Source organism: Lactuca sativa, chromosome 1 (assembly GCF_002870075.4).
Source record: "Lactuca sativa cultivar Salinas chromosome 1, Lsat_Salinas_v11, whole genome shotgun sequence".
Lineage (NCBI taxonomy): Eukaryota > Viridiplantae > Streptophyta > Magnoliopsida > Asterales > Asteraceae > Lactuca > Lactuca sativa.
In genome coordinates, this window is record NC_056623.2 from 106276752 (window position 1) to 106304507 (window position 27756).

The 27756-nt window shown below is 35.7% G+C and overlaps 2 protein-coding genes across 2 annotated transcripts; both read right to left on the reverse strand.

Moving 5' to 3' along the window:
• Positions 1-1229: 1229 nt before the first annotated feature.
• Positions 1230-7148, reverse strand: LOC111879302 (ultraviolet-B receptor UVR8). The gene is made up of 15 exons (XM_023875757.3): positions 6690-7148; positions 5974-6050; positions 5553-5631; positions 5370-5429; positions 5061-5162; positions 4871-4964; positions 4602-4644; positions 4019-4064; positions 3840-3886; positions 3657-3759; positions 2806-2860; positions 2652-2718; positions 2546-2582; positions 1885-1964; positions 1230-1712 (listed from the first exon to the last, which is right to left on the reverse strand). Exons 1-15 carry the CDS (start codon positions 6991-6993, stop codon positions 1593-1595), a joined length of 1314 nt encoding a protein of 437 aa, XP_023731525.1. The 5' UTR covers positions 6994-7148; the 3' UTR covers positions 1230-1592.
• Positions 7149-13669: 6521 nt separating this feature from the next.
• LOC111879288 (uncharacterized) lies at positions 13670-18128 on the reverse strand. The gene is made up of 10 exons (XM_023875743.3): positions 17587-18128; positions 17236-17356; positions 17064-17149; positions 16542-16944; positions 16283-16383; positions 15630-15696; positions 15188-15415; positions 14549-14965; positions 14321-14393; positions 13670-14008 (listed from the first exon to the last, which is right to left on the reverse strand). Exons 1-10 carry the CDS (start codon positions 18054-18056, stop codon positions 13803-13805), a joined length of 2172 nt encoding a protein of 723 aa, XP_023731511.1. The 5' UTR covers positions 18057-18128; the 3' UTR covers positions 13670-13802.
• Between the last annotated feature and the right edge of the window lie 9628 nt (positions 18129-27756).

Sequence of the window (27756 nt, forward strand, 5' to 3'; positions counted from 1 at the left end):
AAAAATTCACCCACAAAATTCATCACATCACCTTTCAGCAACTCCCAGTATCGCTTATAAAAAGCAAACGTAAAACCGTCAGGGCCGGCGACTTATCAGAACCACAAGCCCACACCGCATTCCTAACTTCTTGTTCTGTAACCGGACCTTCAATTGCAGCCGCCTGAGAAGCTGAAAGAGACCTAAAGCTGCTGCTACGCTGAGTAATCATGATTGCAGGCTGAAATTTCTCTGCAAAAAAAGTCAAAAAAAAACTGTGTGTTTTAACTGACATCGGGTCCATGATCCAGACCCCTTTGCTCTTAATCCCTTTAATTGAGAGCTGATGCTGTCACCGATTAATAAGCCCGTGAAAAAATATAGAGTTTTCATCAACTTCAATATTCCATTTCACTTTCGCCTTCTGAACAGCATCTTTCAAATCCGCCTGATCAAGACTCCGTATTTTTGCTATAATATTGCGACGATTAATAGCAGCTTGAGCATCACCACTACCATCTTCTAAAACCTTGTCACTTGATAATTGGTGTTTATGGTCAGTTTGAAGATTTGGATCTCATTTTCTATGTGAGAGTTGGTACCTTTGAAGTCAAACACCATCGACGATTAGAGATTTCATGACCACAGCATTAGAGTTCTAAAGACATCTCAACATGTAACATCACACCTGGTATTCGGATACTATGTATTTTAGCCTTTTATCATTGTGGGAGAATGAGATGCTCTACAATGCTCAATTATAACTAGGTCAAAATATTATGTATGTGTTTAGGAAAGATTCATTTCTCTTATAAATAGAGCGGAAGTGGTCCTTTATTTAGTGTGCACCAAAATATAGTCTTGTCTAGATAGAGAGAATGGTAAAGAATTCTATATGGTTATTTTGATAAATGCGGTTATTTTGATCCATGTGGTTACTTTGTATAATTATATGTAGTTTTCATGTTCTATACTATTACTTGTATGTAATGTTTATGTGGCTATTTAAAATCAAATTTTTTTATGAATTCTTTTGGTTATGCGCTTACTCACATGTATATTATTAGTCTTAATGTAATCTGGAATATATCTACCTTAGTCTACAAGGGTCAATTTACTCTTTTCCTTGAACACCACTAATCAGTCCCACAATCTCTCCTTCAAGATTAAAGCATCATAACAAGAATAGATGGATATCATGTGATGAAACCGCATATCATGCGAATCAATATAAACAAATTAACTAATAATTTGCAAAGATGATGCCACCTTAAAGCCATGAACTGTTTTTGATGCAAAGACATATAGAACATAAAATACATACAAATGAGGTTATTTTTAGATTAAACATCAATATACACTTACAAAACCATAACACGTTTGTTTTTTAGAATAAACAAGAACCTCATATACAACACTATACTCTTGAGAATCATAAATGTACGTGTAGCCTTATTTTGTATTATGGTTATTTACTCTTGATTTGCACCAATGCATTCGATTCTTATTCGAATGACTGATCTAGTCATCCGATATATCAGTATCGGATGACTAACTGATCGAATCAGTCATCCGATACTATCATCTGATATGAATATCGGATCACTGGAGTATTAGTTGTATTCGAGTACAGCGCCCGTGTGGTTGAACCCACACGAGATCTGTACTACTTTCACATTCTCACCAAAGTCAACCAACGTTGGTTCAACGTAGTCTACATCATCTCCTAGGCCCTACACACACAAGTTTTGAGTGAAAAGTTAAAATTATTGTAAAAAAAAGTTAGGATTTAATTTGGAAAGCTTCATTTTTCTTGACTTTCTGTATTAAGTCGTTCTTTCTACATTAAGTCAAAAAGATACTGATAATATAGGAAATTATGGTAGTTGAAAAATGGGAACAAACCAACTGTCCACCAGAAGAATGTTCGGCTTCAAAAAACGTCCCCATGGCCCCACCCCAACCCCAAGTATAAACATTTCCATCTGCATTACACCAAAATTAGCAATAAGATATATATAATTTACTTTCAATCTTTTTCTTTTCAAAAAATCCACCAATTCATAGCTATAATTAGGTAGGTTTTTCAAATTACAATATCATAGTAGGAAGAAATGAAATTTGGATGTTATAAATTATAAACAAAATAAATAAAACTAGAGTAAATTACACGAATGGTCTCTATGGTTTGGGGTAATTTGCACGTTTGGTCTCTAACTTTTTTTTTAACTCGGAAGGTCCTTAATGTTTGTTTTTGTCACGTGCTTGGTCCTGTATTACCTTAAAGGACTATTATGCCCTTATTTAAATAAATTAAAATAGTCTTTTTAGGTAAGATAACATGAGGTGGGGGTGGGGTTCGGGAGTGTTTATTTAAATAAATTAAAAAATCATGGGCAAAATAGTCTTTTTAGGCAAACACGCAACAAAAACAAACAGTAAGGACCTTCCGAGTTAAAAAAATAAGTTAGAGACCAAACGCACAAATTACCACAAACTATAGGGACCATTCGTGTAATTTACTCATAAAACTACTTATAAAATAACTTAACATAAAAGTATTTACCAGAAATAGCTGCTGTATGCTTCCATCCACATGACACCTACCAATCAAAACGTGCAAAGGGTATTTACGTCTTTTTCACACATCATAAGTGAAGAAGGAAACTCACCTTGGAAACAGAATGTTTTAGGAATGGACCTTGAACTCTTTCGGGCACATGAACAGTATGTGTATCACTGAGACAAGAAAATGTAATAATTATTATTACATGAGGGCATATTAGTAAATAAACATCTTGGATAAAGTATTGAATACATGCATACCCAGTACCAAGACAACCATTGTCATTGGAGCCCCATGTATACAGTTCTCCTCCACCTTTGTAGATAAAAAGGTCATGAAACATGTTTAAAGTTAGAAATTAGAAAGAAATAAGGATTGAAAATAATTAGACGAGTAAATTACACAAATGGTCCCTATGGTTTGGGGTAATTTGCGTATTTGGTCCCTAACTTATTTTTTTTAAATCAGAAGGTCCTTACTGTTTGTTTTTGTTACGAGTTTGGTCCATCTATTACCTAAAAAGACTATTATTTAAATGAGTAAATTACTGAAATTGTCCTTATGGTTTGGTCAAAATTGCACGTTTGGTCCCTAACTTTTTTTTTGCACTCGGATCGTTCCTGTGGTTTGATTTTGTTGCGTTTTTCGTCCCTTACATACATAAAGTTAGGGACCAAATGTACAATTTTGACCAAACCATAGGGACGAAAAACGCAACAAAATCAAACCACAAGGACGATCGGAAAGCAAAAAAAAATTAGGGACCAAACGTGCAATTTTGATCAAACCATAGGGACGATTTCAGTAATTTACTCTATTTAAATAAGGAAAAATGGTGGGGTAGGTAAGATAAGGTGAGGGGGTGGGGTGGGGTTAGGGGTATGTTTATTTAAATAAATTAAAAAATCAAAGGCAAAATAGTCTTTAGGTAAGACAGGGACCAAACGTGTAACAAAAACAAACAGCAGGTACCTTCCGAGTTAAAAAAATAAGTTAAGGACCAAACGCACAAATTACCCCAAACAATAGGGACCATTCGTGTAATTTACTCTAATTAGAATGATAAAGTAATAAAAGAGTAAAAGGGTGTTGAAAATTTGAAATTAATTACTTGTGATGACACATGTGTGATGAGCACCACATGCAACCTCTTGAGAAAATGGTAATTCCTTTATTTGAGAAGGAGTTGAAACAGTGCTTCCTTCTCTTGACACCTACATAAAGTTTCATAGGTTGTGATTTTAGTATGTGGAAAAGACGTAAATGCCCTTAAAAAAAGTGGAACAAGACTCACCAATTTTTGTACTGCTTTTTCCCCAAAAACAAATACGGAACCGTTTTCTGGGATTTAAAAAACTGAAGGTTATAAGTTATAACATGAAAATTGTAACATTGATTTTAAACAGATTAAAGTAACACATAAAAAATAAAAAATAAAAAAAAAATAAAAGAAAAAAGGAAAATAAGGTATACCATCAATGCATGCTGAATGTAACATCCCAGCAGCAACACTTTTAATCTGCATTTTATACAAATTTAAATGACTCTTTTTTCCTTGTGCTTTTTGCTTTAGAATAAAGGGTTAATCTCAAAAAAATACCTTATATTTTTTGTTTTTTTTGGATTAAACCTCAAATTTATTTTTTGCCTGAAAAAGACCTTGTATTTTTTTCATTTTTTCTGAAAAAGCCCTCAACTTTGCATTTTTTTTTCGAAAAAAACCCTCAACCTTCTAAATGCTTCCAAATAAACCCTTAGCTCTTTTAGTTTTTGTCGAAAAAACCCTCACATTTTACAATTTTTTTTTGGTAAAAATGATTAAAAGGGCCAGATCGGAAAAAATGAAAAAATATATTCAGGCAAAAAATAAATTTTACACATGAAACTATATTTTTTATTAGTTTATCTTTAGGTAATCTTTTGAGATGTTTTGACAAAAGTAATTTACATCAATGTATCAAAACTTTAAAACAATAAAAAGAATCCTAATCTTTTATACTCTGAGAACACCACCTTTTTTTTAAAAAAAGTGAATGAAAAATGTTATAAGCATTACCTTGACTCCTTCAAGTTCCTTAATGAGCCTTGGTGTATATTCACTGCATCAAAACAAAACATTAAATTTTAATTTTAATTTTGGATTTTGATTTTGTTATAAATTCAGCTTAATTTTTCGCGTTTTGGTTAATTTTAGTTCGATTTTAGGGTTTAAGATGAAGGATACGAGAAATACTTTGAGTTTTCACTGAAGAATATGAAGAGGGTCAAAGTCAAACAAGGGGCAAAATAGTCATTTTACACTTAATGTCAATTTTTAAGATAAACCTTGTAGAACTCAAAAAGCCCAAGAGGCTTGATTTGTGTCCATGACCAAGCCTTCCAGATTCTCCTCCTCCCCAACTTAACACATCACCTGTTTCTGAAACACATTCTAACAAATATCAGAATAAAAAAATATACAAAAATCATATTAAAAAAAGCTAACAAATTTATTTGTTTATATATTTTTTGTAACCTGTAACAGCAATAGAGTGATCAGAACCCAAAGCAGCCATCTTTATGGGGACTCCATTCAGGAATTCCACTTTACTTGGGAATGGAATTAGCTTTCCTGCCTCTACAAAGTTAAATATTTGAATTCAGCTTAAAAAAATGAAATTATAGAAAGAAAATGACTAAATTTCATAAAAGAATAAGCATCTGCATAAAAGAGGACTAATAAAGATTCTTCTTAGTTCTTATCCATCAGAATTTTGATAAATGTGGTAATTTTTAGCAAGAAAATTAATGAAAGAGCTACAGATACTGAAAGAAAGCATCTTACTCTTTCCAAGTCCAAGTTGACCACTGGAATTCTTTCCCCACATATAAAGTTCTCCACTTTCTGCAATTCAGAAGCATGATTAAGAGAAGTGGAGAAAGAGAGTGCATAAAGATAGAATCTTTAAAGAACATATGAGGACCCTTTGAAGTTTCATATTTATATACTGAATTGGGAGTTAAAAACCTGTAATAGCTGAAGAGTGATAATATCCAGCTGAAATTTTCACTATATTGTTAGGAAGTCCAGAAACTTCTAGTGGATCCTGCAATCACAAGACAATCAATGTCACATAAAGAGAATGATGAGAAAGGTGCATGGGAACACTGAAAAGAAAAGCCCTTGATAGGGAATAAAAGATATTTATGAAATTTTAACCGCATAATACAGACTACAAAGATATATTGATACAGTTTGAGGAAAAAGAAAAAATAAGAGTTGCAATATCAGGATAAAAGCATGTAAGAAATCAATTTCTGGATTATTATTTGCCTAAATAGAAACTAGAAAGCTTCTTCCATCATGCATGCTTTCAAAATAGAACTTTTTCTTAGACTTTTTACTTGAAATTCTAGTGGGAAATGACAAGAAGTATGAGATATCTTACAATTGTGTAGCCTTTATCATCTGAAACACCCAGTTGTCCATGGTCATTGAGTCCAGAAGCATACACATTACCAGAATCTGTGGAAAATGGACTCATTCAGCAGGTTTATATACAGTTAAATGCAAGAAATAGCAATGTAGTTTCATTGATTTGTTTATTATAGTATCATATTTTCATTTCTTCATGTTACAGAATTATACTTCAAAAAATCTACCCAATTATAGGAACTTCATTCAAATACAAAGCAATTTGCATTGCTACAGTTGGGTAGATTTTTCAAGTACAATGTCTTCCAGAAGAAAAATTATAAGTAGAATGATGTAGGAGACATAAATGGAAGTAAGATGCTACAATACACAAATAAATGAAATTGCATTGATATTTCATGCCTTTAGCCCTATAATGACTTAATGCAGTATCAAATCCATGTTTTTAAAGCCAAAAGCAAAAAATAAGCTTGTAAATTGTCATACTAATAAGATACTTTGAGATCACAATCAGAGGTCACCCTGATCTTGTACTAAATTACTGAAGTGAAAAAACTTTGACAATCGATATAGATAAGTAAATCCTTCAGTACCTTATCTGTAAGGAAGCGTTTTGGAAACTACTGGTACTTTTGGATCAAATGTCTCAAAAATTCCACTGTATGTTGTATTGATCATATACTAAGCACAACGTTCATAGAAGCAGCAATTAAGTATGAGCAACTATACCTGTTAAGAACAGAGTGTGAGCTCCACCACACGCGATCTCTCGGAGACTTCCATCTCCAAAAGCCGAACAAACCGCAGGCCTCCATTTCGATTCCAAGCTACCCAAACCCAATCTCCCATAATCGCCATTTCCCCAAACAGCCACAAATCTCTGGTTCTTGACACTGTCACTGTCGTTGACCAATTCCTGTTCCTCACACGTCAAAACCCTCATAAACCTCCGTTGACAAAACCCTATACTCAATTTCCCGTTCGCTGAAGCTGATCTGGAAATTCTCGACGCAAAACGTGTGGCGATCGACATAATGAACCAACAACAACTCGATTTGCGATCATAACACAATCTATGGATTATATACGGGTTGAATTTCGTTGATAATTTGAGGGAAATGGCAAAGAGGAGGTGGTTGCCGTCGAACACAGGAGAATGTCGTGGAGTGTGTAGTTGCCGTTGGTGGTAGAAGAATCGTCATTTTATATGTTTGGGAGAACTGGTTTTTTCCTAAATTACCCTTCAAATTAACAAAAATATTTATTTCGATTTTTTTTTGTCAAAACTTAATATGTTTGGTTAAATAAATTAATTAATAAAAGTATTTCATTATTAATTGAAGAAAAAAGTATGTTTGTGACAAGTTATATACAATCAGGTTTAAAACTCATGTAGTATACGGGTTTATTAAACAAAAAAATAAATATTAAAATATAAACATTAAGTATTTTTTAAAATAAAATTTAAAATAAAAAATGAAGAAACTATTAATTATAATTATTATCACATTTATTATATTCAATACTTTATATCTTTTCTCTATTCTAATAAATGAATAGTTTTAATCTCCTTTTGTCAAATGTCACTCTAAGGGCATCTCCAACCCACCCCATACTCCATTTCTTCCCCCATTTCTCCCCCCATTCTTCTCCAACCCTAACCCATTTTCACCTCCATTTTTGGAGATATGAATAGTATTCCCCCATATATGGGGGAATACTATTCATATCTCCAAAAATGGAGGTGAAGTTTGGTTGTCAATTTTAGTCCCTCTCATTTTTATTTTATACATTTCTAGTTTATTTTATCTACTAATTATAATTTAAATGCAATATTTAATATTTATAATATCATGTTGTATACTAATTTATATTAATTAATCATAAATATAGAGTTTAATTAGTAGAGGGGTGTATTTGATAATATATATAAGTTATAAAAATGGAATATTCCAAAAATATACTTTTGGGGTAAAAAATGGGGTAGAAAATGGAGTAGGGTTGGAGATGAAACCCTGTTTACTCTATTTTTTACTCCATTTATAGGAGAAAAAATGGAGATGGGTTGGAGATGGTCTAATACAACTCAACTCATCATTAATATTATGTCATTGTCATGTAGATATATTAGGCAACTCATTTCAAAATTCAAATTTACATTTTTTAAGTATATGTTAAATTTAAAGTTATAATAACTTTAAATTTTTGATATATCTCTTAATTAATAATTTATTTAAAATGACTTATTTAAAATAATTGATTAATAATTATAATTTTATATTATAAAAGTTAAATTAATTTTATAACCATGGTTCTCACGGGTTATAAACTAGTATATAAATATATAAGTATTAAGTGGCTTTTTAATTTAAATTTTAAAAAAACCTACAAATTAACATGTGGATATTATTTATTCAAAAAATATAATAAAATGACAAGTGTCAAAACTCATGAGAGATTGACACGTGTCAAAATGAATCTTTATTTATTATAGTTGATAATATGTTATACATCAATAAAAAAGTTTAATTATTTAATCATGTATATGTATTTCTATTTAGACTATGAGTGTGTTTAGCACGAAACGTTTGGAAGATTTTTGAGCTTTTAGCGTTTGACAACACGCTCCATTTTGAACAAAAACCTCCGTTTAGCACTACAAGCTTTTATCATTTAGTTTAAACAAAACGCTGCAAATCTAAAAAATACCGCTGCTGGCGTTTAACAAAACGCTACCAGCTACCCACTACCCGTAACTTTTGTCAAACACGCCCTAAGAGAACAAACAAAACAAACAGGATAATATGGCACAAAGGCTATACCAAATGTTTATGTATAGTGTATGCTATATGTATTGTGTTTGGTTCTTTATTAGAGCGACCTACACATACAAAGGCAACAACCATGACATGTTTCTTTTCAAAGTTCATTTCTTAAATTATGTCACGAAAAAATTGCATTATTGTTGTTTTGACATCAAAAAAATATGTTAAGGCTATTTTACCAATGGTGGATAAATTTGAAAGTATAGTGTTCCTCTTTGATGATTTTATAGTTTATGGCCTATTTGAAATCTTTTCCAAATAGTAATGATTTACTTAATGTTTATGTCGGACGTGTCAACGTGGAGGGTAGTTTGGGCGATGGCCTAGGACATCCAAATTTCTAGGAGCCAATTCTATATATGTAATTATGTTAGCATAGACAAAAATGGATATATCATGTATAACTTCTGAGCGGAAAAATGAAAGAAAATGGAGTAAAAACAAAATCAGTGGAGAAGACTAAGGGACATATGATTCTTCTGGAATAATCTCGCATTGAGCCTCTCACCACCGTCGATCGAAGAACTCTATGAATCGGTTCTAATTTTTTTTATGAGGTAACAAAAAACCCGATTCATAACAGTTTGATTCTGATTTTCACGTAGCCTTTTGATTTTCGATTTTAGTTGTTGTCTTATGATTTTTTATTTCAATATTTCTTAATAAATCGATTCTGATAATCTGATTTCATGCATTCCTCAAAAAAAAATTTGAGCATGTATTTGTTTTATTGTATTCATCTTAATCTGATTTAAGGCAACTTCAACGATTTTGATTTCTGATTTTGTATTTGTGTAAATTGTAAGATTTCGTTATTGTTCTTCACTTCTTTGATGTTAGTTTTATGATAAAAATTTAGTTTATATGTTTTCTTTCTGATTTTCTATATACAACTTGAAACTTCAACATTACAAGTTCTAAAATCTTTGTTGTTGGAGCTTGGAAAATGATTCAAAAAAAAATTATCCTTGTCAAAAGATTCGATATCACAAGTTCACAACTAGGTGTTTTCGTTTTCGTTTCTTTTACATTTTTTTCTCATTGACATTGTTTTATAATTTTAGATAATAACATGTTTCCTAGAAAACATTTATTTGGTAGTAAGAAGTATTAAGTGATATATTATCACGTGTGCTTTATATGTATATTTACCAAGCCATATTCTGTATTTAACCTAGTCAATAGAATTAGTTGTATATTCCTAGATAATCTCTAAGTCAGTTTGTAATCTTGGCTATGTATGCCAATCGTATCTTGTACTCATTCAATTAATTCTCAATACAACAAAGCATTACTTTATATGGTATCAGAGCAATCTTGCTCATACGAGTCAAATCGATCCTACCCTATTCTCTAAAATCAGTCGATCACAATCACAGCGATGGCTTCCAAAAATACCGCTCAAATCACCACCCCACACTCCCGAACAAAATGGTATTGCGGAAAGACGTCACCGTCACATAGTTGAAACCGGTTTAGCTCTCCTCCATCATGCTCACATGCCATTAACCTTCTGGTCCCATGCGTTCCAAACAGCCCTGTACCTTATCAACCGCCTTCCAACACCTATACTCCAAAATAAATCCCCCTTTGAATGCCTCTTTAACCAATCACCAAACTATCATAAACTACAACCCTTTGGTTGCCTATGTTATCCGTGGCTCCGCCCTTATACCACCTCCAAATTACAACCACGATCCGCCCCATGTTTATTTCTCGGATATTCATCATCTAAGTCCGCATACAAGTGCTATGATACTCAAAACAAAAAATTATACCATTTCAGACATGTGGCGTTCATTCCAACAACATTCCCTTATACCACCGAAAACCTTCCTGAAATACTCCCTACCCCTGACACTCTACTCGACTCACTCACACCTGAATAAAACCCTCTATATACTAACGACCTGCTCACCTCTCCAAATACAGCACCGCCACCTACACCTTCCCCTCCTCTCTTCACTGCTCCCACTACAGCCGATACTATCCAACTAGAACCCATCACCGACTCCACTGCTGCACCCCGAGGCTGAACCAGCCACCCCTACCCAGCAACCACCATCTCCCAGCAACTCTAATCCACCATCACCAACAGTACAGCCACCTCCCACAGCCTCACCGCTTCCTGCCCATCGGCATAGAAAACCCAATACCAAATACTACAACCAATCATTTGTTAACTCCACCACTTTACACCCCATTCCGAACACCATCGAACCAACCACCCATACCCAAGCTCTAAAGGATCCTCAATGGCGCACTGCCATGGACCATGAGTTCAACGCTCTATTACACAATGGTACCCGGGAACTAGTACCCAAATCCTCCCACACTCCAATAGGATGAAAATGGATTTTTCGCATTAAACGAAACCCGGATGGCTCCATCTCCAAATATAAGGCCCGCTTAGTAGCAAAAGGATTCCTCCAACAACAAGGCAAAGACTACTTCGAAACATTCAGCCCGGTTACTAAACCTGTCACAATTCGCACGGTCCTATCCATTGCCCTCTCCTCCAACTGGAACATCCGTTAACTAGACGTTAACAATGCTTTCCTTCATGGAACCTTGCATGAAGAAGTATTCATGACTCAACCTCCTGGTTATATCCATCCTGATTACCCTACTCATGTTTCCAAACTCCGTAAATCTCTCTATGGGCTCAAACAAGCACCTAGAGCTTGGTATCTCGAACTTACTTCCTTCCTTGTGTCGTTTGGCTTTCAAAAATCCAAGGCTAATCCATATTTGTTCATTTATAAATCCGGTAACATCATTAGTTATCTCCTTGTGTACGTCGATGATTTTGTACTTACCGGCAACAACAACTCCTTTCTTGACAAGTTCGTCTCCACATTATCCAACCGGTTCTCCATAAAAGACCTTGGTTCACTTTATCATTTTTTAGGTGTTGAAGTCATTCCTGTCTCTACTCTCTACTGGTCTCTTTCTTTCCCAACATCGTCACATCCATGATCTCTTACAACAATTCCACATGGATGGAGCTAAAGAAGTCACTACTCCGTTAAACTCATCAGTTACTCTCACCTTGCATGACGGCTCCCCCAGTACAGATCCGACACCGTATCGCCAACTTGTGGGTTCACTACAGTACCTAGCGTTTACACGTCCGAATATCTCTTTTGCGGTCAACAAACTATCACAGTCCATGCATGCTCCTACTAATACACATTGGCAAGCTTTAAAAAGAGTTCTTAGATATCTCAAAGGTACAATTCATCATGGCTTATATCTTCACAAGCAATCAGATCTCTCACTTTCAGCCTTCTCGGACTCCGGCTGGGGTGGTATTGAGTGTGGTGGTCGCTCAACAACAACTTATCTTTTATTCCTTGGCTCCAATATTATCTCCTGGCGATCTGCAAGACAAAAATCCGTATCTCGGTCTTCTACAGAGGCGGAATACAAGGCCCTTGCCAATGCTGCCTCCAAAGTTATGTGGGTTAAAAACTTATTGCGTGAACTTGGTATCTTGCTGCCTCATTCTCCTACACTTTTCTGTGACAACACCGGTGCTACATATTCATGTGCGAATCCTGTTTACCACTCAAGAATGAAACATGTGGCCTTAGACTACCACTTCGTCCGTGAACAGGTACAAGATGGCTCACTTCATGTTCGTCATGTCAACTTTGTCGATCAACTTGCAGACGCTTTAACCAAACCTCTCACACGGGGTCCATTTCAAAGACTACGATCCAAGATTGGCGTATCCGATGGATCCTCCATCTTGCGGGGGCGTATTAAGTGATATATTATCACGTGTGCTTTATATGTATATTTACCAAGCCATATTCTGTATTTAACCTAGTCAATAGAATTAGCTGTATATTCCTAGATAATCTCTAAGTCAGTTTGTAATCTTGGCTATATATGTCAATCGTATCTTGTACTCATTCAATTAATTCTCAATACAACAAAGCATTACTTTATAAGAAGAAAAAAACTAAATACCGAAAAAAACTAATGCTATTACAAAAAGATCAACGGGGAAGTTTTTTCAAAGTTAAAATTATTAAAAAAGTTATTTGAAAATCATCAATGTCTCAAGACTGAATGGTATACATCGGAAAAGATATATTGTACAATGTTGATATTGATATTGTTATTAATGACTTTGTATCTAAAGAGCTTGTAAATATAATTTTTTTTTGTTAGGTTGTTTGGCTTCTCACGCATGTGTGAGGGCCTTTTTCCTTTTCCATAGACAGGGGAGTTGTTAGTTTGCTATATGTAATTCTTTATTCATTGATAAAATTTACCAAAGGTGTTGCCTTTCTTTACTATTTTTTTTTTATTATTGTTAGGAGTCTTATTGTCTTATTTTGCATAGGCCCTCAAATCGGCTAGGACCAGTTAGTTTGCTATTTGTAATTCTTTTTTCCTTAATAAAATTTACCAAAGGTGTTGCCCTTCTTTGCGTTTTTTTTTTTTTTTTTTTTTTTTTTTTTTTTTTTGTTAAGAGTTATTATTTTTTTCTTTTTGCCTAGGCCCTCAAATCGGCTAGGACCGGTCCTATGTTTATGGCCTATTTGAAATCTTTTAAAAATAGTGATGGTCTACTTGAATATTAACCTTAAACGAATGAAACTTTTGTATTAATTTGATACAAAACAAATCTTGTAATTTGCATACCACTAAAGATGATGAGTTGTTTAAAGGTGAAGTTTGATACACTTTTTTTTTTATATATTTAGACTAAATGATCATTTTACCTTTATATTACAACAACCAAATTCTGTAATATTCATTAAACTTAATGATATTTATCAATTACAACAAACAATTTCTAATATTCATTAAATTTAGTGATATCCATCAATTAAGACCGAGAGGGTTGTGTGGATTAAGTAGGGAAGATAGGTAAACAGTTGGTGCATTAAGCCATGTTTTTTTGGCTTACCCAATTAAGTTATTTTGTACAGATTACATAAAAAAACATATATATACAAGTCGAGACGACACTATTTACCGATTTATCAAACATTTAATATTATTCTACCCAATTTATATCCAAATCTTTAAGTTTCTCAAGCCATTTTTGTGTGTCTTGTGAAACATCATGTTTAGATGATGACTTGTCACCATCATTCACAATGCTTCTCATTCTGTTAGGATGCCTCACTTTAAGTGAGAGAAGACGCGATACTTCATGTAGGCCACCCCATTTCTCCAATGCACGTGCTATGTCATATCGACCTAATGAATAACACACAATCAAGAGGGCATTTACGTCTTTTACACAAACAAGCCAATCTACATCCCACCTTTTTCAATGGTCCCCACTCACAAGTCACATTAGTATGGTTCAAGTTTTGGTGATGAGTGTATGACAAGGGTATTTACATCTTTTGCACAGATAAGAGATCGAAATTCGAAAGTGCGTCATTCTTCCACCTATTTGGTTAGGACAAAAGTTTGCAACTTTTGTCCCATTGACATCGGTTTCGTGTCTGTGCAAAAAGACATAAATGCCCTTAGCAAAATAGATGGAAATTTTAGTTCATTTACCTCCACGCTCAAATGATTTTCTACTAGGCATAAATGTTGGATCCATCCCCCAACTCTTTTGGAAACGACTAATCTGTAAGAGGCAAAACAATTTCAATGATTTTAAATACAAGAAAATGATTTTCAATGATTTTAGTGCATTATAGCAGTATATTTGAAGTATATTTTACTCCTATCCTTTTAGTGCATTATAGCAGTGTATTTGGAGTATATTGTACACAAACTGACCTCTTCTTTTAAATTCTCAAGTTGATCCCAATACCCTTTTGGTTTAGGATCCTTGTAAGCAAGTGAAAGATTCATCAACGAAGCAAATTTTCTAAATCCACCCCTCCGAGAAATAGCTTTTTCCATATCAAACCTTCCATGTTTCCTAAGTTGACTTCTCATTGGCATAAACCCTTCTTGTCCATGTTCTGAAATAAATTTAAGGAGCTCGGATTTGAGCACTTCTATATCTTTATGCAACCCAACAACTCGGTTTCTTTGTCTAGATGGATTTTTATCATTTCGTTTTGATGGATGCTCATTTGAAACAAGGTCATTAGTATGCATCACAATGGATCTAATCGAGTTTTCCGTTTGCTTTTTCTCAATGTAATCGCGTATTGCACATAAGTTTGATGGAAGATCTTCATATATGACCTAATTTTGTCACATGAAATTAGAATTTATAAATGATATGGAAAAATAAAAAATGCATATGCTAAATTTAAGGAACTACAAGAAAAGATTCAATGAAGAGGACAAGACTTCTAGGGCTATTTTTGGTGATGACGAGGGCATTTATGTCTTTTACTACACAAATGAGATACTCGATGCCAGTATCAGCCCAATGCATGCCAAACACAGTACAAACTAGCATACCTCTTCCATAATGGCCTCTGAAAGCAGGGATCCTTGATGCATCTTTGACTCCACATTGTATTTCAATAGTGTGTGGTGATTCCCAAGTTGCTCTAATAACCACCTTCCTTTGAAAGAATCAAAATCACCTTCAACTTGCTCAAATGTTATCTCTTGCTCCAAATGTTCACATAAATCTAGGACAACACGTGCGTGAAGCACCATGTAAAGCAACCCCTTGCATCCTTCCTAGATAAAGAAACAACAGACAAGAAGGGCATTTACGTCTTTTACACAAATAGTAAGATTGAAAGAGAGTCCATATCCCAATCTTGTTTTTTTCTTTTTGTCCCATTAACATTAGTCTCCAGTCTCAGTTTCAGTCCAATGCATGTCAAACACAGTACAACATATTTTGCCATGTCATATTAATGGAAAACTAAAAATGGAAAATAAAAATTACCTGAAGAATCCGAACTTTGTTGTTCTCTCGTGCTAAAATCTTGCTAATAGCTAAATTTGGAACTATCCTGCAAATGAATTTTTCCCACAAACATAGCATTTTGAGAAATGAAAAACATAGAACAGTTTTTTGTGAACGTATTTCTGTAAAAGCTAGTCTAGCATACATCTTCCGAAGGGTATTTATGTCTTTTACATATACAAGAGATCGAGAGCAAGTCCATGTCCCACCTTTTTAGGTAGAACAAAAAACCGAAACTTTTTGTCTCATTGACATCGGTCTCAGTCCAATACACAACAAACACAAAGCATACATTTTCCAATCTGATTACAATGAGAAGGGTATTTACGTCTTTTACACATGCAAGAGATGGAGAGCAAGTCCATGTCCCACCTTTTTAAGTAGAACAAAAAAACTAAAACTTTTCAGTCTTAGTCTCAGTCCAATACACACCAAACACAAACCATACATCTTCCAATCTGATGAGGATGAGAAGGGTATTTACATCTTTTACACAGACAAGAGATCGAGAGCAGGTCCATGTACCACCTTTTTGGGTGGAACAAAAAAATTGAAACTTTTTGTCCCATTGGCATCAATCTCGATCCAATACACACCAAACACAGTACAACGTGTGAGATTATGTTACTTACTCAGGAAGAGTCTCATAAGAAGTCAAAACATTCCACACTTCACGAACAGGAGCTTTCACAGTTATGCTTGCAACAACACATCGATGAACACCTCCATCTTCCTTCAAATACAAAGATGATGTTAAACAAGCTTTCTAGGGTTATTTTTGATGTTGAGGATAAGAAGGGCATTATTGTCTTTTACACAAACACGAGATCAAGAACAAGTCCACATCTCATCTTTTAAGAAATTAAGAATAGTTTATAGAAAGTAAATTACCAAAAGGCCATCGAATCTTCGAAGATGAATTTCATCAACTTTGCAAGGGCTATTAATATCACAAGTTTTACCAAACACTCCCCAATTATTGTTTACTTCAGCACTAGGTTTTGACAAGGGACTAAAACTAGAACTTGGATCATTTTCCTTCACATCTACAGTAGGGGTATTCTTGTCAATTGTGCCATCAATATCTATGGTGGTAGAACTAGAACTAGAACCAGAACCCGAATGAAATTTTGTAGTTATATTCTCGTTTCCTTCAAAATTTCTCTCTGATCTTCGTGCTAAAGCTTGAAGATTCACAGGGAGATCAGATCGAATAATTCTCTCCATGAATATTGCTGGAAGATTGAAGTTTGGGATTACATTAACTTCATAAGATAGGATTGCATTTGAAGACCTGTAGAAGATAGAAATAGAATTGCTCTTTATTATATATTTTAAGTAAATAATGGAGTAGAAGTAGATGTAGAAGTAAAAGTAAAAGAAAACTTCATATTATTGCAGACATGTTTCTACCTTTTCCCAGGTTTTATACACCATTTGCCTTCGAATTTCTTGAAATCTCCATCAACCATAGAGAAGTGGAGTTCATGACCATTTGCCTGAACTATGACAAATTTTTAGAATTAACAACTGAATCTAAAACTATAAATATCATTAAATAATAAGAAGATAAATAGATACTTACTGAGTTTGGAAATTCTTGGAGATCTAAAACAACACGAGCTTCAATATGCCAATACAGTGCCCTCTGCAACCCTCTCTGCTCCAACCATATCCTTCCTGGATGCATACATGGAATCCTTGCGCTACCAGAAACAAAATCATGTACTTATTAAACAGTAGCAACATGATACTACAATCATCTTGATATAATTGCAAAACCAACACCAAGAATTTCAATAGAAGTTTACAGGAATCATTGTCATCGAGCTGATGAATTTGAAGGATGAAACTTATACAGATATTTCAGTTCTCGATGCCAGAAACTTTTATGTTAGAAGTAATCGGAAATGGAAAGGAAGAAAACAATAAATACCTAAAAATTAGATTGGGGATGAAATCGGCTAGCCTTTCATAATCCGTAAGAGCATTCCACACCGAATCAACATCAGCATCTACCTGAACCTCTGATTTAACACGACGTTCCCTCCACGATATTACCTCTACTTCACATTTAACTTTTCTTACTCTTCCTCCTTCTTCATATAACACCACTTCCTCAGCATTTATCCCACCATTAATAGTCCCATTCATAGCATTCTTGCAAACCGATCCAGTAGAATTACGACCACCTGAGGAATTTAGATTCGGATTTAAGAATTTGAAGGAATGTGCAGTCGTTGTTATTGTTTTCGAGTAATCAATATGGCTGCCCCGACAGACTTTCCGGCGGGTTTTGCCGGATGAAAGGTGTCGTAGCTTGATGGAACTTGAACCACCGCCACCGCGGATATGGGTTGAAAGATGGTGGTGGCTGGCGTACAGAGCCTGCTTGGAGACGATCATTGCGAGTGAGTGCGTGTGTGTTTCACTGTGAACTTGTGTATGTGTGACAAAGATGATGAAGAGAAAATGAGCGGGCGAAAGCTTCCGGAGGCTATTTCCTTTTGTGGATAACAATTTACTTTTAGGCCCTTGTACTTTTACTCATCGTCAGTTTAAGGTCTTTCAGTATTGTAAAGATTCTAATGATTTTGTTTCAAATTGCATTTAATCAAATATTATCCAAGTAAGAATTTAGTTTTAGACTGGTTAGTTTTTTTGAAAATAATGTGAAAATAATCATCAAAGTTTTTATATTCATTATAGCTGGTGTAATACCCCGTTTATTAAATAAATTAATTAACTAATGTATAGTAGCCCTAAAATCAATAATTATACAGCGAGGTGTTGGTCTCGAGAAGCTAATTGTCACAATTTTAGAGATTAGGGGTTAAAAGTGTGTAATCCGGATTTAGGTTGTAAATATTTATGAAGACAGGGGCTTCATGGTAATTATTGGAACTTAAGTTGAAAAGAATGAAAGGATGACGGACTAAAAATGTTAACATAGCTGAAGTTTGATCATTGGACTTAAATTGGAAAGAATTTGGAATGCTGAGGGCTAAAGAGTAAATTCTAGATCTAATTTGAAAAGGATTTGTTGAGGAGGGGTCGTTAGGTAACTGTTGAACTTAAAATTAAAGGAATTAGGGGAGTAGGGGTGTAATGGCTAATTATGGGAGCTATTTCGAAATTATTTCTGGAAGGAGGGATCATAGTTGTCATTATGGGGATGAGTTTGGATGGCATCGAGTATATAACCCCCAAAACCCTAACCCTAGCGGCGATTATCAGCCGCCACCCTCTCCATCTTCAACCTTCGGCCACCATCAGTGAGTTCGCTTGTTCTCAGACCACCAGCCACCGCGTAGGAGCCATAAAACCACCGTGAGGCCGTCGTTTCTGTCTCACTGCCGATGGAGGGTGCTTTGTTCGCTGTCTCTGCTGCTTACCCGTCGCTACGCCGTCACTGAGTTGTCTCCATCGTCGTCAAAGCTGAAAACCATCGTTGAGGCATCGTCACAGACGGGAATATCGTCGTTCCTGTTGCTGCCGTCGGCTGTAGGCGCAAATGTAGCCACCGCTGCTACCTTCTTGTTTTCCTTCGGGATGTTGTCGCCTATTATGCACTCCAGCAGCTGTTTGGCGATCGTTTCCGTTGCCGCACTGCGGCTGTGCCGCCAATGATGCTGCTGCCCGTTCTCATGTGCTATGTTCCAGCCACGAGCCGTCGTCTGCTGCCATCCTCCGCTGCCACCAGCCACTGTGGAAGGTGGCTATGTGGGTGTTTTACTACGTGTTTAGGTGTGTGTGGTTGTATTTCCATTAGTAGTATGTGTGTTTGGGTGTTTTATTTAATCGAAGTTCATAGAAAAGCCATCGCCACCACGTGCCACCACCGGCCACCACAAGGGTGGTTGTGTGTGTGTGTGTTTATGTTAGTGATTGTGTGTGTTTCCGGGATTTGGGTTGTAAACTGTAATAGTGTCGGAATAATGAAAAGAAATCTCAAAACCACCACTGTGAGGTGGTGGCTGCCGCCACCGGCCGCCGTGTTGGGTGGCGGTGTGCTTGTTGTGTTTGATTCATTTGGGATGCTTGGACAAATGGACCAATACCCTAATGGGCCTAATAAACCCTAATTGATCTAAGGATTTATCTATTGGGCCTATTGGGTTGGAAACCCTAATTAGGGTTTAGAAAACCCTAAATTTTGGATATATGGGCCTTAGACTTATCGGGACCCGTATTTGGGCCATTGGAATGGAATTGTGAATTACACCGAATTATACCATATGACTTATCAAGTAGAGTGATGGACTTAATGGATTAAGTCCTTAATGGGTTAAGTGAGAAACACTTAACCTTAATTGTCATTTTATGTGAAACCTTAATTTCACTTGGCCTTGAGTTGGACCTTTCCATTGGGATTTGGTGATTAGGCTAATAATGGACCATTCAAGAACAACTTTATGGACTAAGAATATATGAATGGGCTTTAGGGTAAGGCCCATATTAGGGTTTGGGCCCAATTTTCCAAATTGGGCCATAGAAAGGCCATAGTTTGGGCCTTAATGATTATATGATGTTGGGCCATTAGAATGTCAAATGTTGGACTGGAATAAATGGTTGGGCCTTAGGGTAAGACCATGAAGAGGTTTGGGCCCAATTTGGAAAATTGGGCATATATTGGGCTTTGACTCATAGTTGACTCTTGGGCCTTTGAATTGGGCCTTGGGCTTGGATCAAGCTAAGATTAGGGTAAAGCACTCTTTTACCCCAATCATGGACTTATGGCTATATGTTGGAACCTAATTATTAATTGGGTGTTATTTTGATGTTGACAGTTCGGGAATCTGTCATCCAGCAGCTGGGGTTGGGCTTGCGGGACTTCAGCAGTGTGAGGTGAGTTACCTTCAAGTAGAAGTGGGTCTAAGGCCACAATGTTGGCCCACTAGTAGGATTTGTTTGTTAGATTATTGTCTGTGTAATGATTGTCTGGTATGCCACTGTCTGATATGCTTTATGTGCTAGGATGTTGTGTGTTAGTAGTAGTAGGGGTGATATAGTCCCCTACTACCAGTTGAAAGATACCGAAGTGGTAGACAGTACACATGCATGCCTAGCAGTATGATCATGATATGTTATTATGTGACAGTGGTAAGGGTGAAATAGTCCCCAGTTACCGGTTGAAAGATATTGAAGGTAGTTACCGGTTGTAAGATACCGAAGGGGTATACAGGACCCATGCATGCCTATTAGTATGTTTATGATATGTTATTATGTGATCAGTTTGTTTATGATATGTTAGTATGTGATCAGTATGTTTATGATATGTTATTGCGTGATAGTAGTAGGGGTGACATAGTCCCCGGTTACCGATTGAAAGATACCGAAGGGGAGGTTAGCTCCCAGTTACCAGTTGAAAGATACCGAAGGGGAGGCTAGCTCCCGGTTACATGTTGAAAGATACCGAAGGGGAGGTTCGTTCCTAATTATCGGTTGAAATATACCAAAGGGGAGGTTAGTTCCCGGTTAGCGGTTGAAAGATACCGAAAGGGAGGTTAGTTCCCGGCTACCGGTTGAAAGATACCGAAGAGGAGGTTAGTTCCTGGTTACCGGTTGAAAGATACCGAAGGGGAGGTTAGCTCCTGGTTACTGGTTGGAAGATACCGAAGGGGAGCCTAGCTCCCAGTATGCCAGCTAGCTACCGACTGAAAGATACCGAGGGATACATTATGTGGTATGTGGTATGATGGGGGAACTCACTAAGCTTCGTGCTTAAGGTTTTCAGTTTTGGTTTCAGGTACTTCATTTTCAAAGGAAAGGAGTCGAATCGATCGCAACACATCATACCATGTTTTCCGCACATGAGATCTTTGGGATTACACTCTGATATTGCTTTATGTTAATATGTTTTGATTATTTACACTTTGGTTTTGAAATGGGATGTTATTATGAATGTTTCTATACTAATTGGTTTTATAATAACTTAATTAAAAAAATGAAATTTTTGGTCTTGAATTTTGGGATGTTACAGTTGGATATTGATATTTTTTGTTAACTTCTAATAACGTATTATCATCCTCTTATCCACCTACACTTGAAATGAGGTTGCACAGTTTGTTGTTGGTGGTGGAAGTATTTAATGTTGTCGCGTTAAGCGGGAAGCATTAAATAGGAGTAGTGAGCCATTTCGAATGCGTGCCTAAGTTTGTCAGTATTTTGATCACATCATGGCAATATTGCCACTATGTTAGAGTCACACATTCTATTTATCTAGTTTATAATGGTGTGGCAACACAATCATGATATCTACAAGGATTCTGTTTGAAAGATTAATTGATTAGGATGGGATCCTTCACTTAATATTTAAACAAATTACATAAATGGTCCATGTTGTATACTAAAAATTATAAATCATGCCCCTTCAATTATTTGTAACCTTTTTCATTCCCGTATTTTTATGTTGAAATCGGGCTACATCGGGTTCAACTCTCGGCCCTTATATAATATCCTTGATTTATACGACATGTATCATAATATCTAATGGGAGGTGCATTAGTGTATGTTTTTTTTAACGATAACATAGTGTTGGTTGTCGAGTTATGTTGAATGCTTGTCTAGACGTACAAAGTATGATATTAGCACATAAAGGGTGGGAGATCAATACAGTTAAAAGGGAGTATCTTTGGGGTAATTTTAGTGGGGAGTCTAATGCTGAAGGAGTAGATGTGTGTTTAGGGTCAAGCTATTATCTTTAATGTGAGCTTCAAGTATCTATGATCCATGATACAAAAAGGAGGGGTGTGGAGTTAGATGTCACCCATCATATTAAGGATGATTAGTTAAAGTGGAGGAATACCTCATGAGTATTGTGTAACGAAAGGTGTTAGAAATTGGGTAGGGTTTATGGTGGAGATCTGGATACCCCTTGGATCGAGTAAACACTTTCTGAACTAATAATTCTATCATATGTCTAGGTTACAAGAAACTCGGCCTAGGATAATCCCAAGGGGACACTTCCGAATCTAGACACAGAAAACGTAAGCCAAATTTGTAGAAGATTCTGAGTTTGTTTGAAGAAAAAGAGAGCTAAAAAGGTAATTGTTTCTCTTCAAAAGGAGAGTCGTTTATATAGAGAAAGAGATGTAGGGTTTTTTTTGAGGTTGGGCATCACACGTTCCTTTGGAAACAAGTCAAGGGAATCCAGAATTAATAAGGAAATAAAGGGTTTCCAAAATTGATGATCTTAGTCAATTTTATCGTAATCCCCCTCACGGATCTACCCCTTTGGACCCCGCTAGGGGCGCTGCCCCTAGACCCAGCCAAAGGAGTGTTGCCCCTTATGAAACCCCAGACATAGGGGCACTACCCCAAACCCCCCTAAATTGTTGCCGAAACAGCTTCTAATTCGAAGCCACTCTGCACATACCCAAACATATACTATAGTACAAATTATGAAGCTACTTAGCTCACATGTAAGTTCCAATTACACAAAATCTCTCGGTGACACTAAAATCATCAACAAAAGGTTCCAATTGAAACTAAAAGATAAACTATATATGGGTAGTTGTTACGCTTGTCATGATATAAGATCAGAATGGTGGTCGACCAAGAGAGACCTATGCAGTCAATAGCGGTGGGATAACGGTTATCTGTAGCTGGTAAAATATCGGTACTAAATAGCGGTACCGCAAATAGCGGTGATAGTGACCGATATTTGACCGCTATTTGACTGATATTTGACAAATATTGGTGGGATAGCGGTGAAATAGCGTTTATAGCTAAATTTTTTATTAAGTCACTTCATTTATTATTAAAATGTAGATATATGGCGGGGGTTTTATGAGATTGATAAACATTTTCTTCAAACATTTTCTAATTTACTATATGTTTTACTTAATGACCATGTATTCATCCAATAAAAGACAAGGTTACAAAGGCCCTACATAAAATAAAAATACCGATATCCCACCGCGATAACCTATATATCGAATATCGGTCCTTGACCGATATTTGATTTTGAACCGCTATAACTGCATAGAGAGAGACAATGATAGAAATATAAAAGTAACATAAATCAGGATGTTGAGGTGGAAATGCAGTAAAAATTTGTTGGATATGATTCTGAATGAAATCTCTCTATAAGAAATTACTTGTTAGGAATGGTTGGATCACTGAAATTTTGATGGAATAATAATTAAGTGAAACATCCCAAAAATAATGACATAAAATTTTCGTTCTTAAACTAATAAATCGTTAATACATATCACTTCCACAAAACCAAGTTAATCGAGACTTATCAAAACATCATTAAATCAAAGTAATTCACGGAATGCGGAAACATGTGTTGTGTGCCCTGTAATCATCCCGAGCTCTTCCATTTGAAAACCGCGGTACCTGAAACATAAACTGAAAATCATAAGCATAAAGCTTAGTGAGTTCCCCAACATACCACATACCATACATATACAAATAAACACATAATGGGCCCCGCTCGGTATACAGATCTGTAAGTCATCATGTCCCGCCTGGCATCGAGCCCCGCCTGGTATACATATACACACATAACATGTAAACATATAAACACAAAAACATATAACACACAACACATGCCATAATCACAGACATAAATAGCATACATACCTATCATCGGGTCCCACCCGACATCGAGTAGTACCCGGTAATCATAAAAACACATACAGATAACTAGCATACAATATACTCATCAGCCCTCGCCTGGCATCGGGCCCCGCTTGATATCGATCATCGCTCGGTAAACAGAAACACATAACACATGAAGAGTAACGCAGACAATAAGCATACTAAGCATAAAAAACCATGGGCCGACATTGGTGCCTTCGACCCGCTAAACATAGTGATGAAACTCACCTCACACTGATGAATCTCGCAAATAAATATCTAGCTGCTGGCTGACTGGTCCCTGAATTGTCAATATCAAAACAACACCAATCAACACTTGGGTTCCAATGCATATCCATAAATCCATTACTAGGGTAAATGACCAATTTACCCCTTACCTAGTTTGTACCAAGACTTAGGCCCAAACCTAATAATCCAAAAATGCCCAAATACCAAAAACCACCTAAGGCCCAAATTATGGCCCAATTTTCTAAATTGGGCCCAAATCCTAGTATCCTACATAGTATAGTGAGAAAACTCACATGAATCCCATAGCTGAATCTGACTACTCATAGTCCTAAAAGATCAGTTACATGAACTACCTAAACCAAACATAGGTTTATAGCTCAAAACCTACAAGTTTGACCTAAAAGTCAAATTGGTTAAAAAAAAGTCAACAGACAAGGTCAAAGCCAACGACCTTCATGCCATGACCCTTTGACCAGTCGTTTCGTGATCCACTAAACGAAAAAATAGTTGGGAACACTTCAAAATTTCCCTGTAACCCTCAACAAGTCATACCGTGATTTTCGTCGAAACAACTGATGGGTTTTACACCAAAGAACAATCCTATGTACACATGCAAAACCCTAAAGCTTTGGATCTAGGTTTCTCTATTGTACATCCAAATCATCCAAAGCTTGCAAACCCTAGATCTAGCATATCAGATCCGAAACCTACAACTAAAACCAAGTTTAGATGATTACCTTTTCAAAGTAACAAAAATATTCAACTTCTAAAGCTTAATATCACAAGTGTAATACCTCTGATGGCTTACAAACACCAAAGCAAGAAGATGATCTTGAAGAGAGGAGATGGAGGCTTAATTTTGGCTCTATGAATCTCTAGGAAGAAAGGGTAGCCGAAATCTCAAGCCCTAGGGTCTTTTATATAGGTGTGCTATTAGGGTTTCAGTCAAAACCTTAATTGGATAGCTTAGCCTTTAAGCTGTCCATCAGAACCTTCCAGAATGAGGCCCTTTTGAAGAAATTTAGATGAGCTTCCCTCTTAATGTCACCCACCTCCTTTCTAAGGATCCACAACCTACAATTCAATTATCTTATAATTTCAATTCCAGTCCCCTAAGTATAATAAATATCTTTTGATCACAAAATTAATTCTAAATTAATTCTTGACCAACATATTAATTAACTGATATGATTTCTCCTTTAATATATAATTCTTATAATATATTAATAAAACATATTATCCTCTCTCTCCACTAATCATCCATTCAAGTTGCTCCAGTGAAGGTAACCCAAATGGACCATGCTACTATCGGGTCAAGTACATACCAAATATAGTTATGGGCTTAGACACCTAATCCAACAGTCTCCCACTTGGATAAGTCTAATAAATATATTTTCAAATATGACTTCAGAATCCGATCATTAATCATAACTCTTAAAAGCCTCTGTCAACTTTGACCCAGTTAAACGGCATAACCTTTAGATAAGGGATCGTATAGTCCTCCATTCTCAAAATATTGTGCAGACAATCACATGGAACATAGTCATACTTATTGTCCAACAATTTGTTTCTCGATCTCTGATTTGTTCAACATAGAACTTAATTGAACACATCAACTTAGTCCTGACCGGTTCTGACACATAAGTCAAACCAAATCATCGAGGGGCCCAAGATATCGCTCTTACCCTTGTGAGGTAAGAGGAACAAATAAACTTCGACTTATATGCTTGTACTATTTGCTCATCAAATTGTACACAACAACACGCTTTATAACATCAAGTTACTGATGCGTTTACGCGTTATCAATGCATAACCAACTTGCAAACAACAACTCATATATCTAGGTTTAAAGACTATATGATATTATCGTTGTACAATCACTCGTGATTAATTCCATGAAGTGATTCAGGTAAGCGCGAGTTTAATCCAATACTCAAATCTTATTTCATAAGCACTCATGAACATTGCAACAAATTTTTGCTATGTTTAACACCTTAGACAATCTACAAGCCAATTCATGACAATTTTCTTTCATACCTACTTCCAATGTATGATCGACTGTGGATGATTCAAATAATCTTATTATTCAGGAAGTCAAAACATGCAAAATGAAACAATAGTAAATAATCAACACAAGATAGTAACTTTACTCATAAATAAAACACCTTTATTTAATCATCAAATGTCAATTACAAATTATCTATTACAAGTTTCTATAACCTATCTAATATGTCGATTACAATTTATCTATTACAAGTTTCTATAACCTATCTAATCACAAAAACTAATATCATCCTTCAGCCCAATACTCCTAGCATGCTGCGAGTGCTTAACCCTACTCAGTCCTTTCGTAAGGGGGTCTGTTGGGTTATCCTATGACGATACCCTCTTCACAACGAGGAGTCCTTCTTCCACACGATGTCTGATAAAATGATATTTCCTGTCGATATGCCTGGATCTACCATGATCCCTTGGTTCCTTGGTTAAGGACATCGCACCTTCGTTATCGTATAAAATCTCCATAGGCTCCTATATGGAAGGTATAACTCCAAGGTCTCCGATGAAGTTCTTGAGCCATATCACCTCCTTTGACGCTTCGCTCACTGCTATGTACTCTGATTCGCACGTTAAATTAGCCACCGTATCCTGCTTGGAACTTTTCCAAGTCATTGCTCCTCCATTGAGGGTGATGTGCACAAAAGTACCCACTAATTTTAATATTTATAACCTAACAAACTTAAACTAACTATGCACTTATAGGCAGTGTACCTAATCAGATTACAGTATAGCTTGGGTAAGTCGGGTGTCGATCATAGGGAACGGTGTTACTAATTAATCTACTTACTATTAAATTAACCTAATTATTAACAAGTTTAAAAGGGGTTTTATCTGATTTTACAAGATCAGATTAACTTAAATCAAATTCAATAAGTAAAAACACACTCTTGTTTAGTTTGAATCCACTTCTTCCTTATGGGTAGCTAATGATTACGGATTATTAAGTTGGTTTTTAGTTGTATTAGTAATTTAGTTCTAACTTTACCAATAATTAACTAATTCATGTCAAACCATGTATGTTCACACATAATTAAACACAGGACTAATTATGAATGTAAATATGCTATGTAAGATTTGTTATATAAACGCAATTATAGACACAATACACGTTCTCTAGCACATCTAAGCTTATTTACTCTAATTACTAACTAAGATTGGTCAATCCTAGCTCTAACAATTCAATGTTCACTAAATCATTAGGTAAACAAGT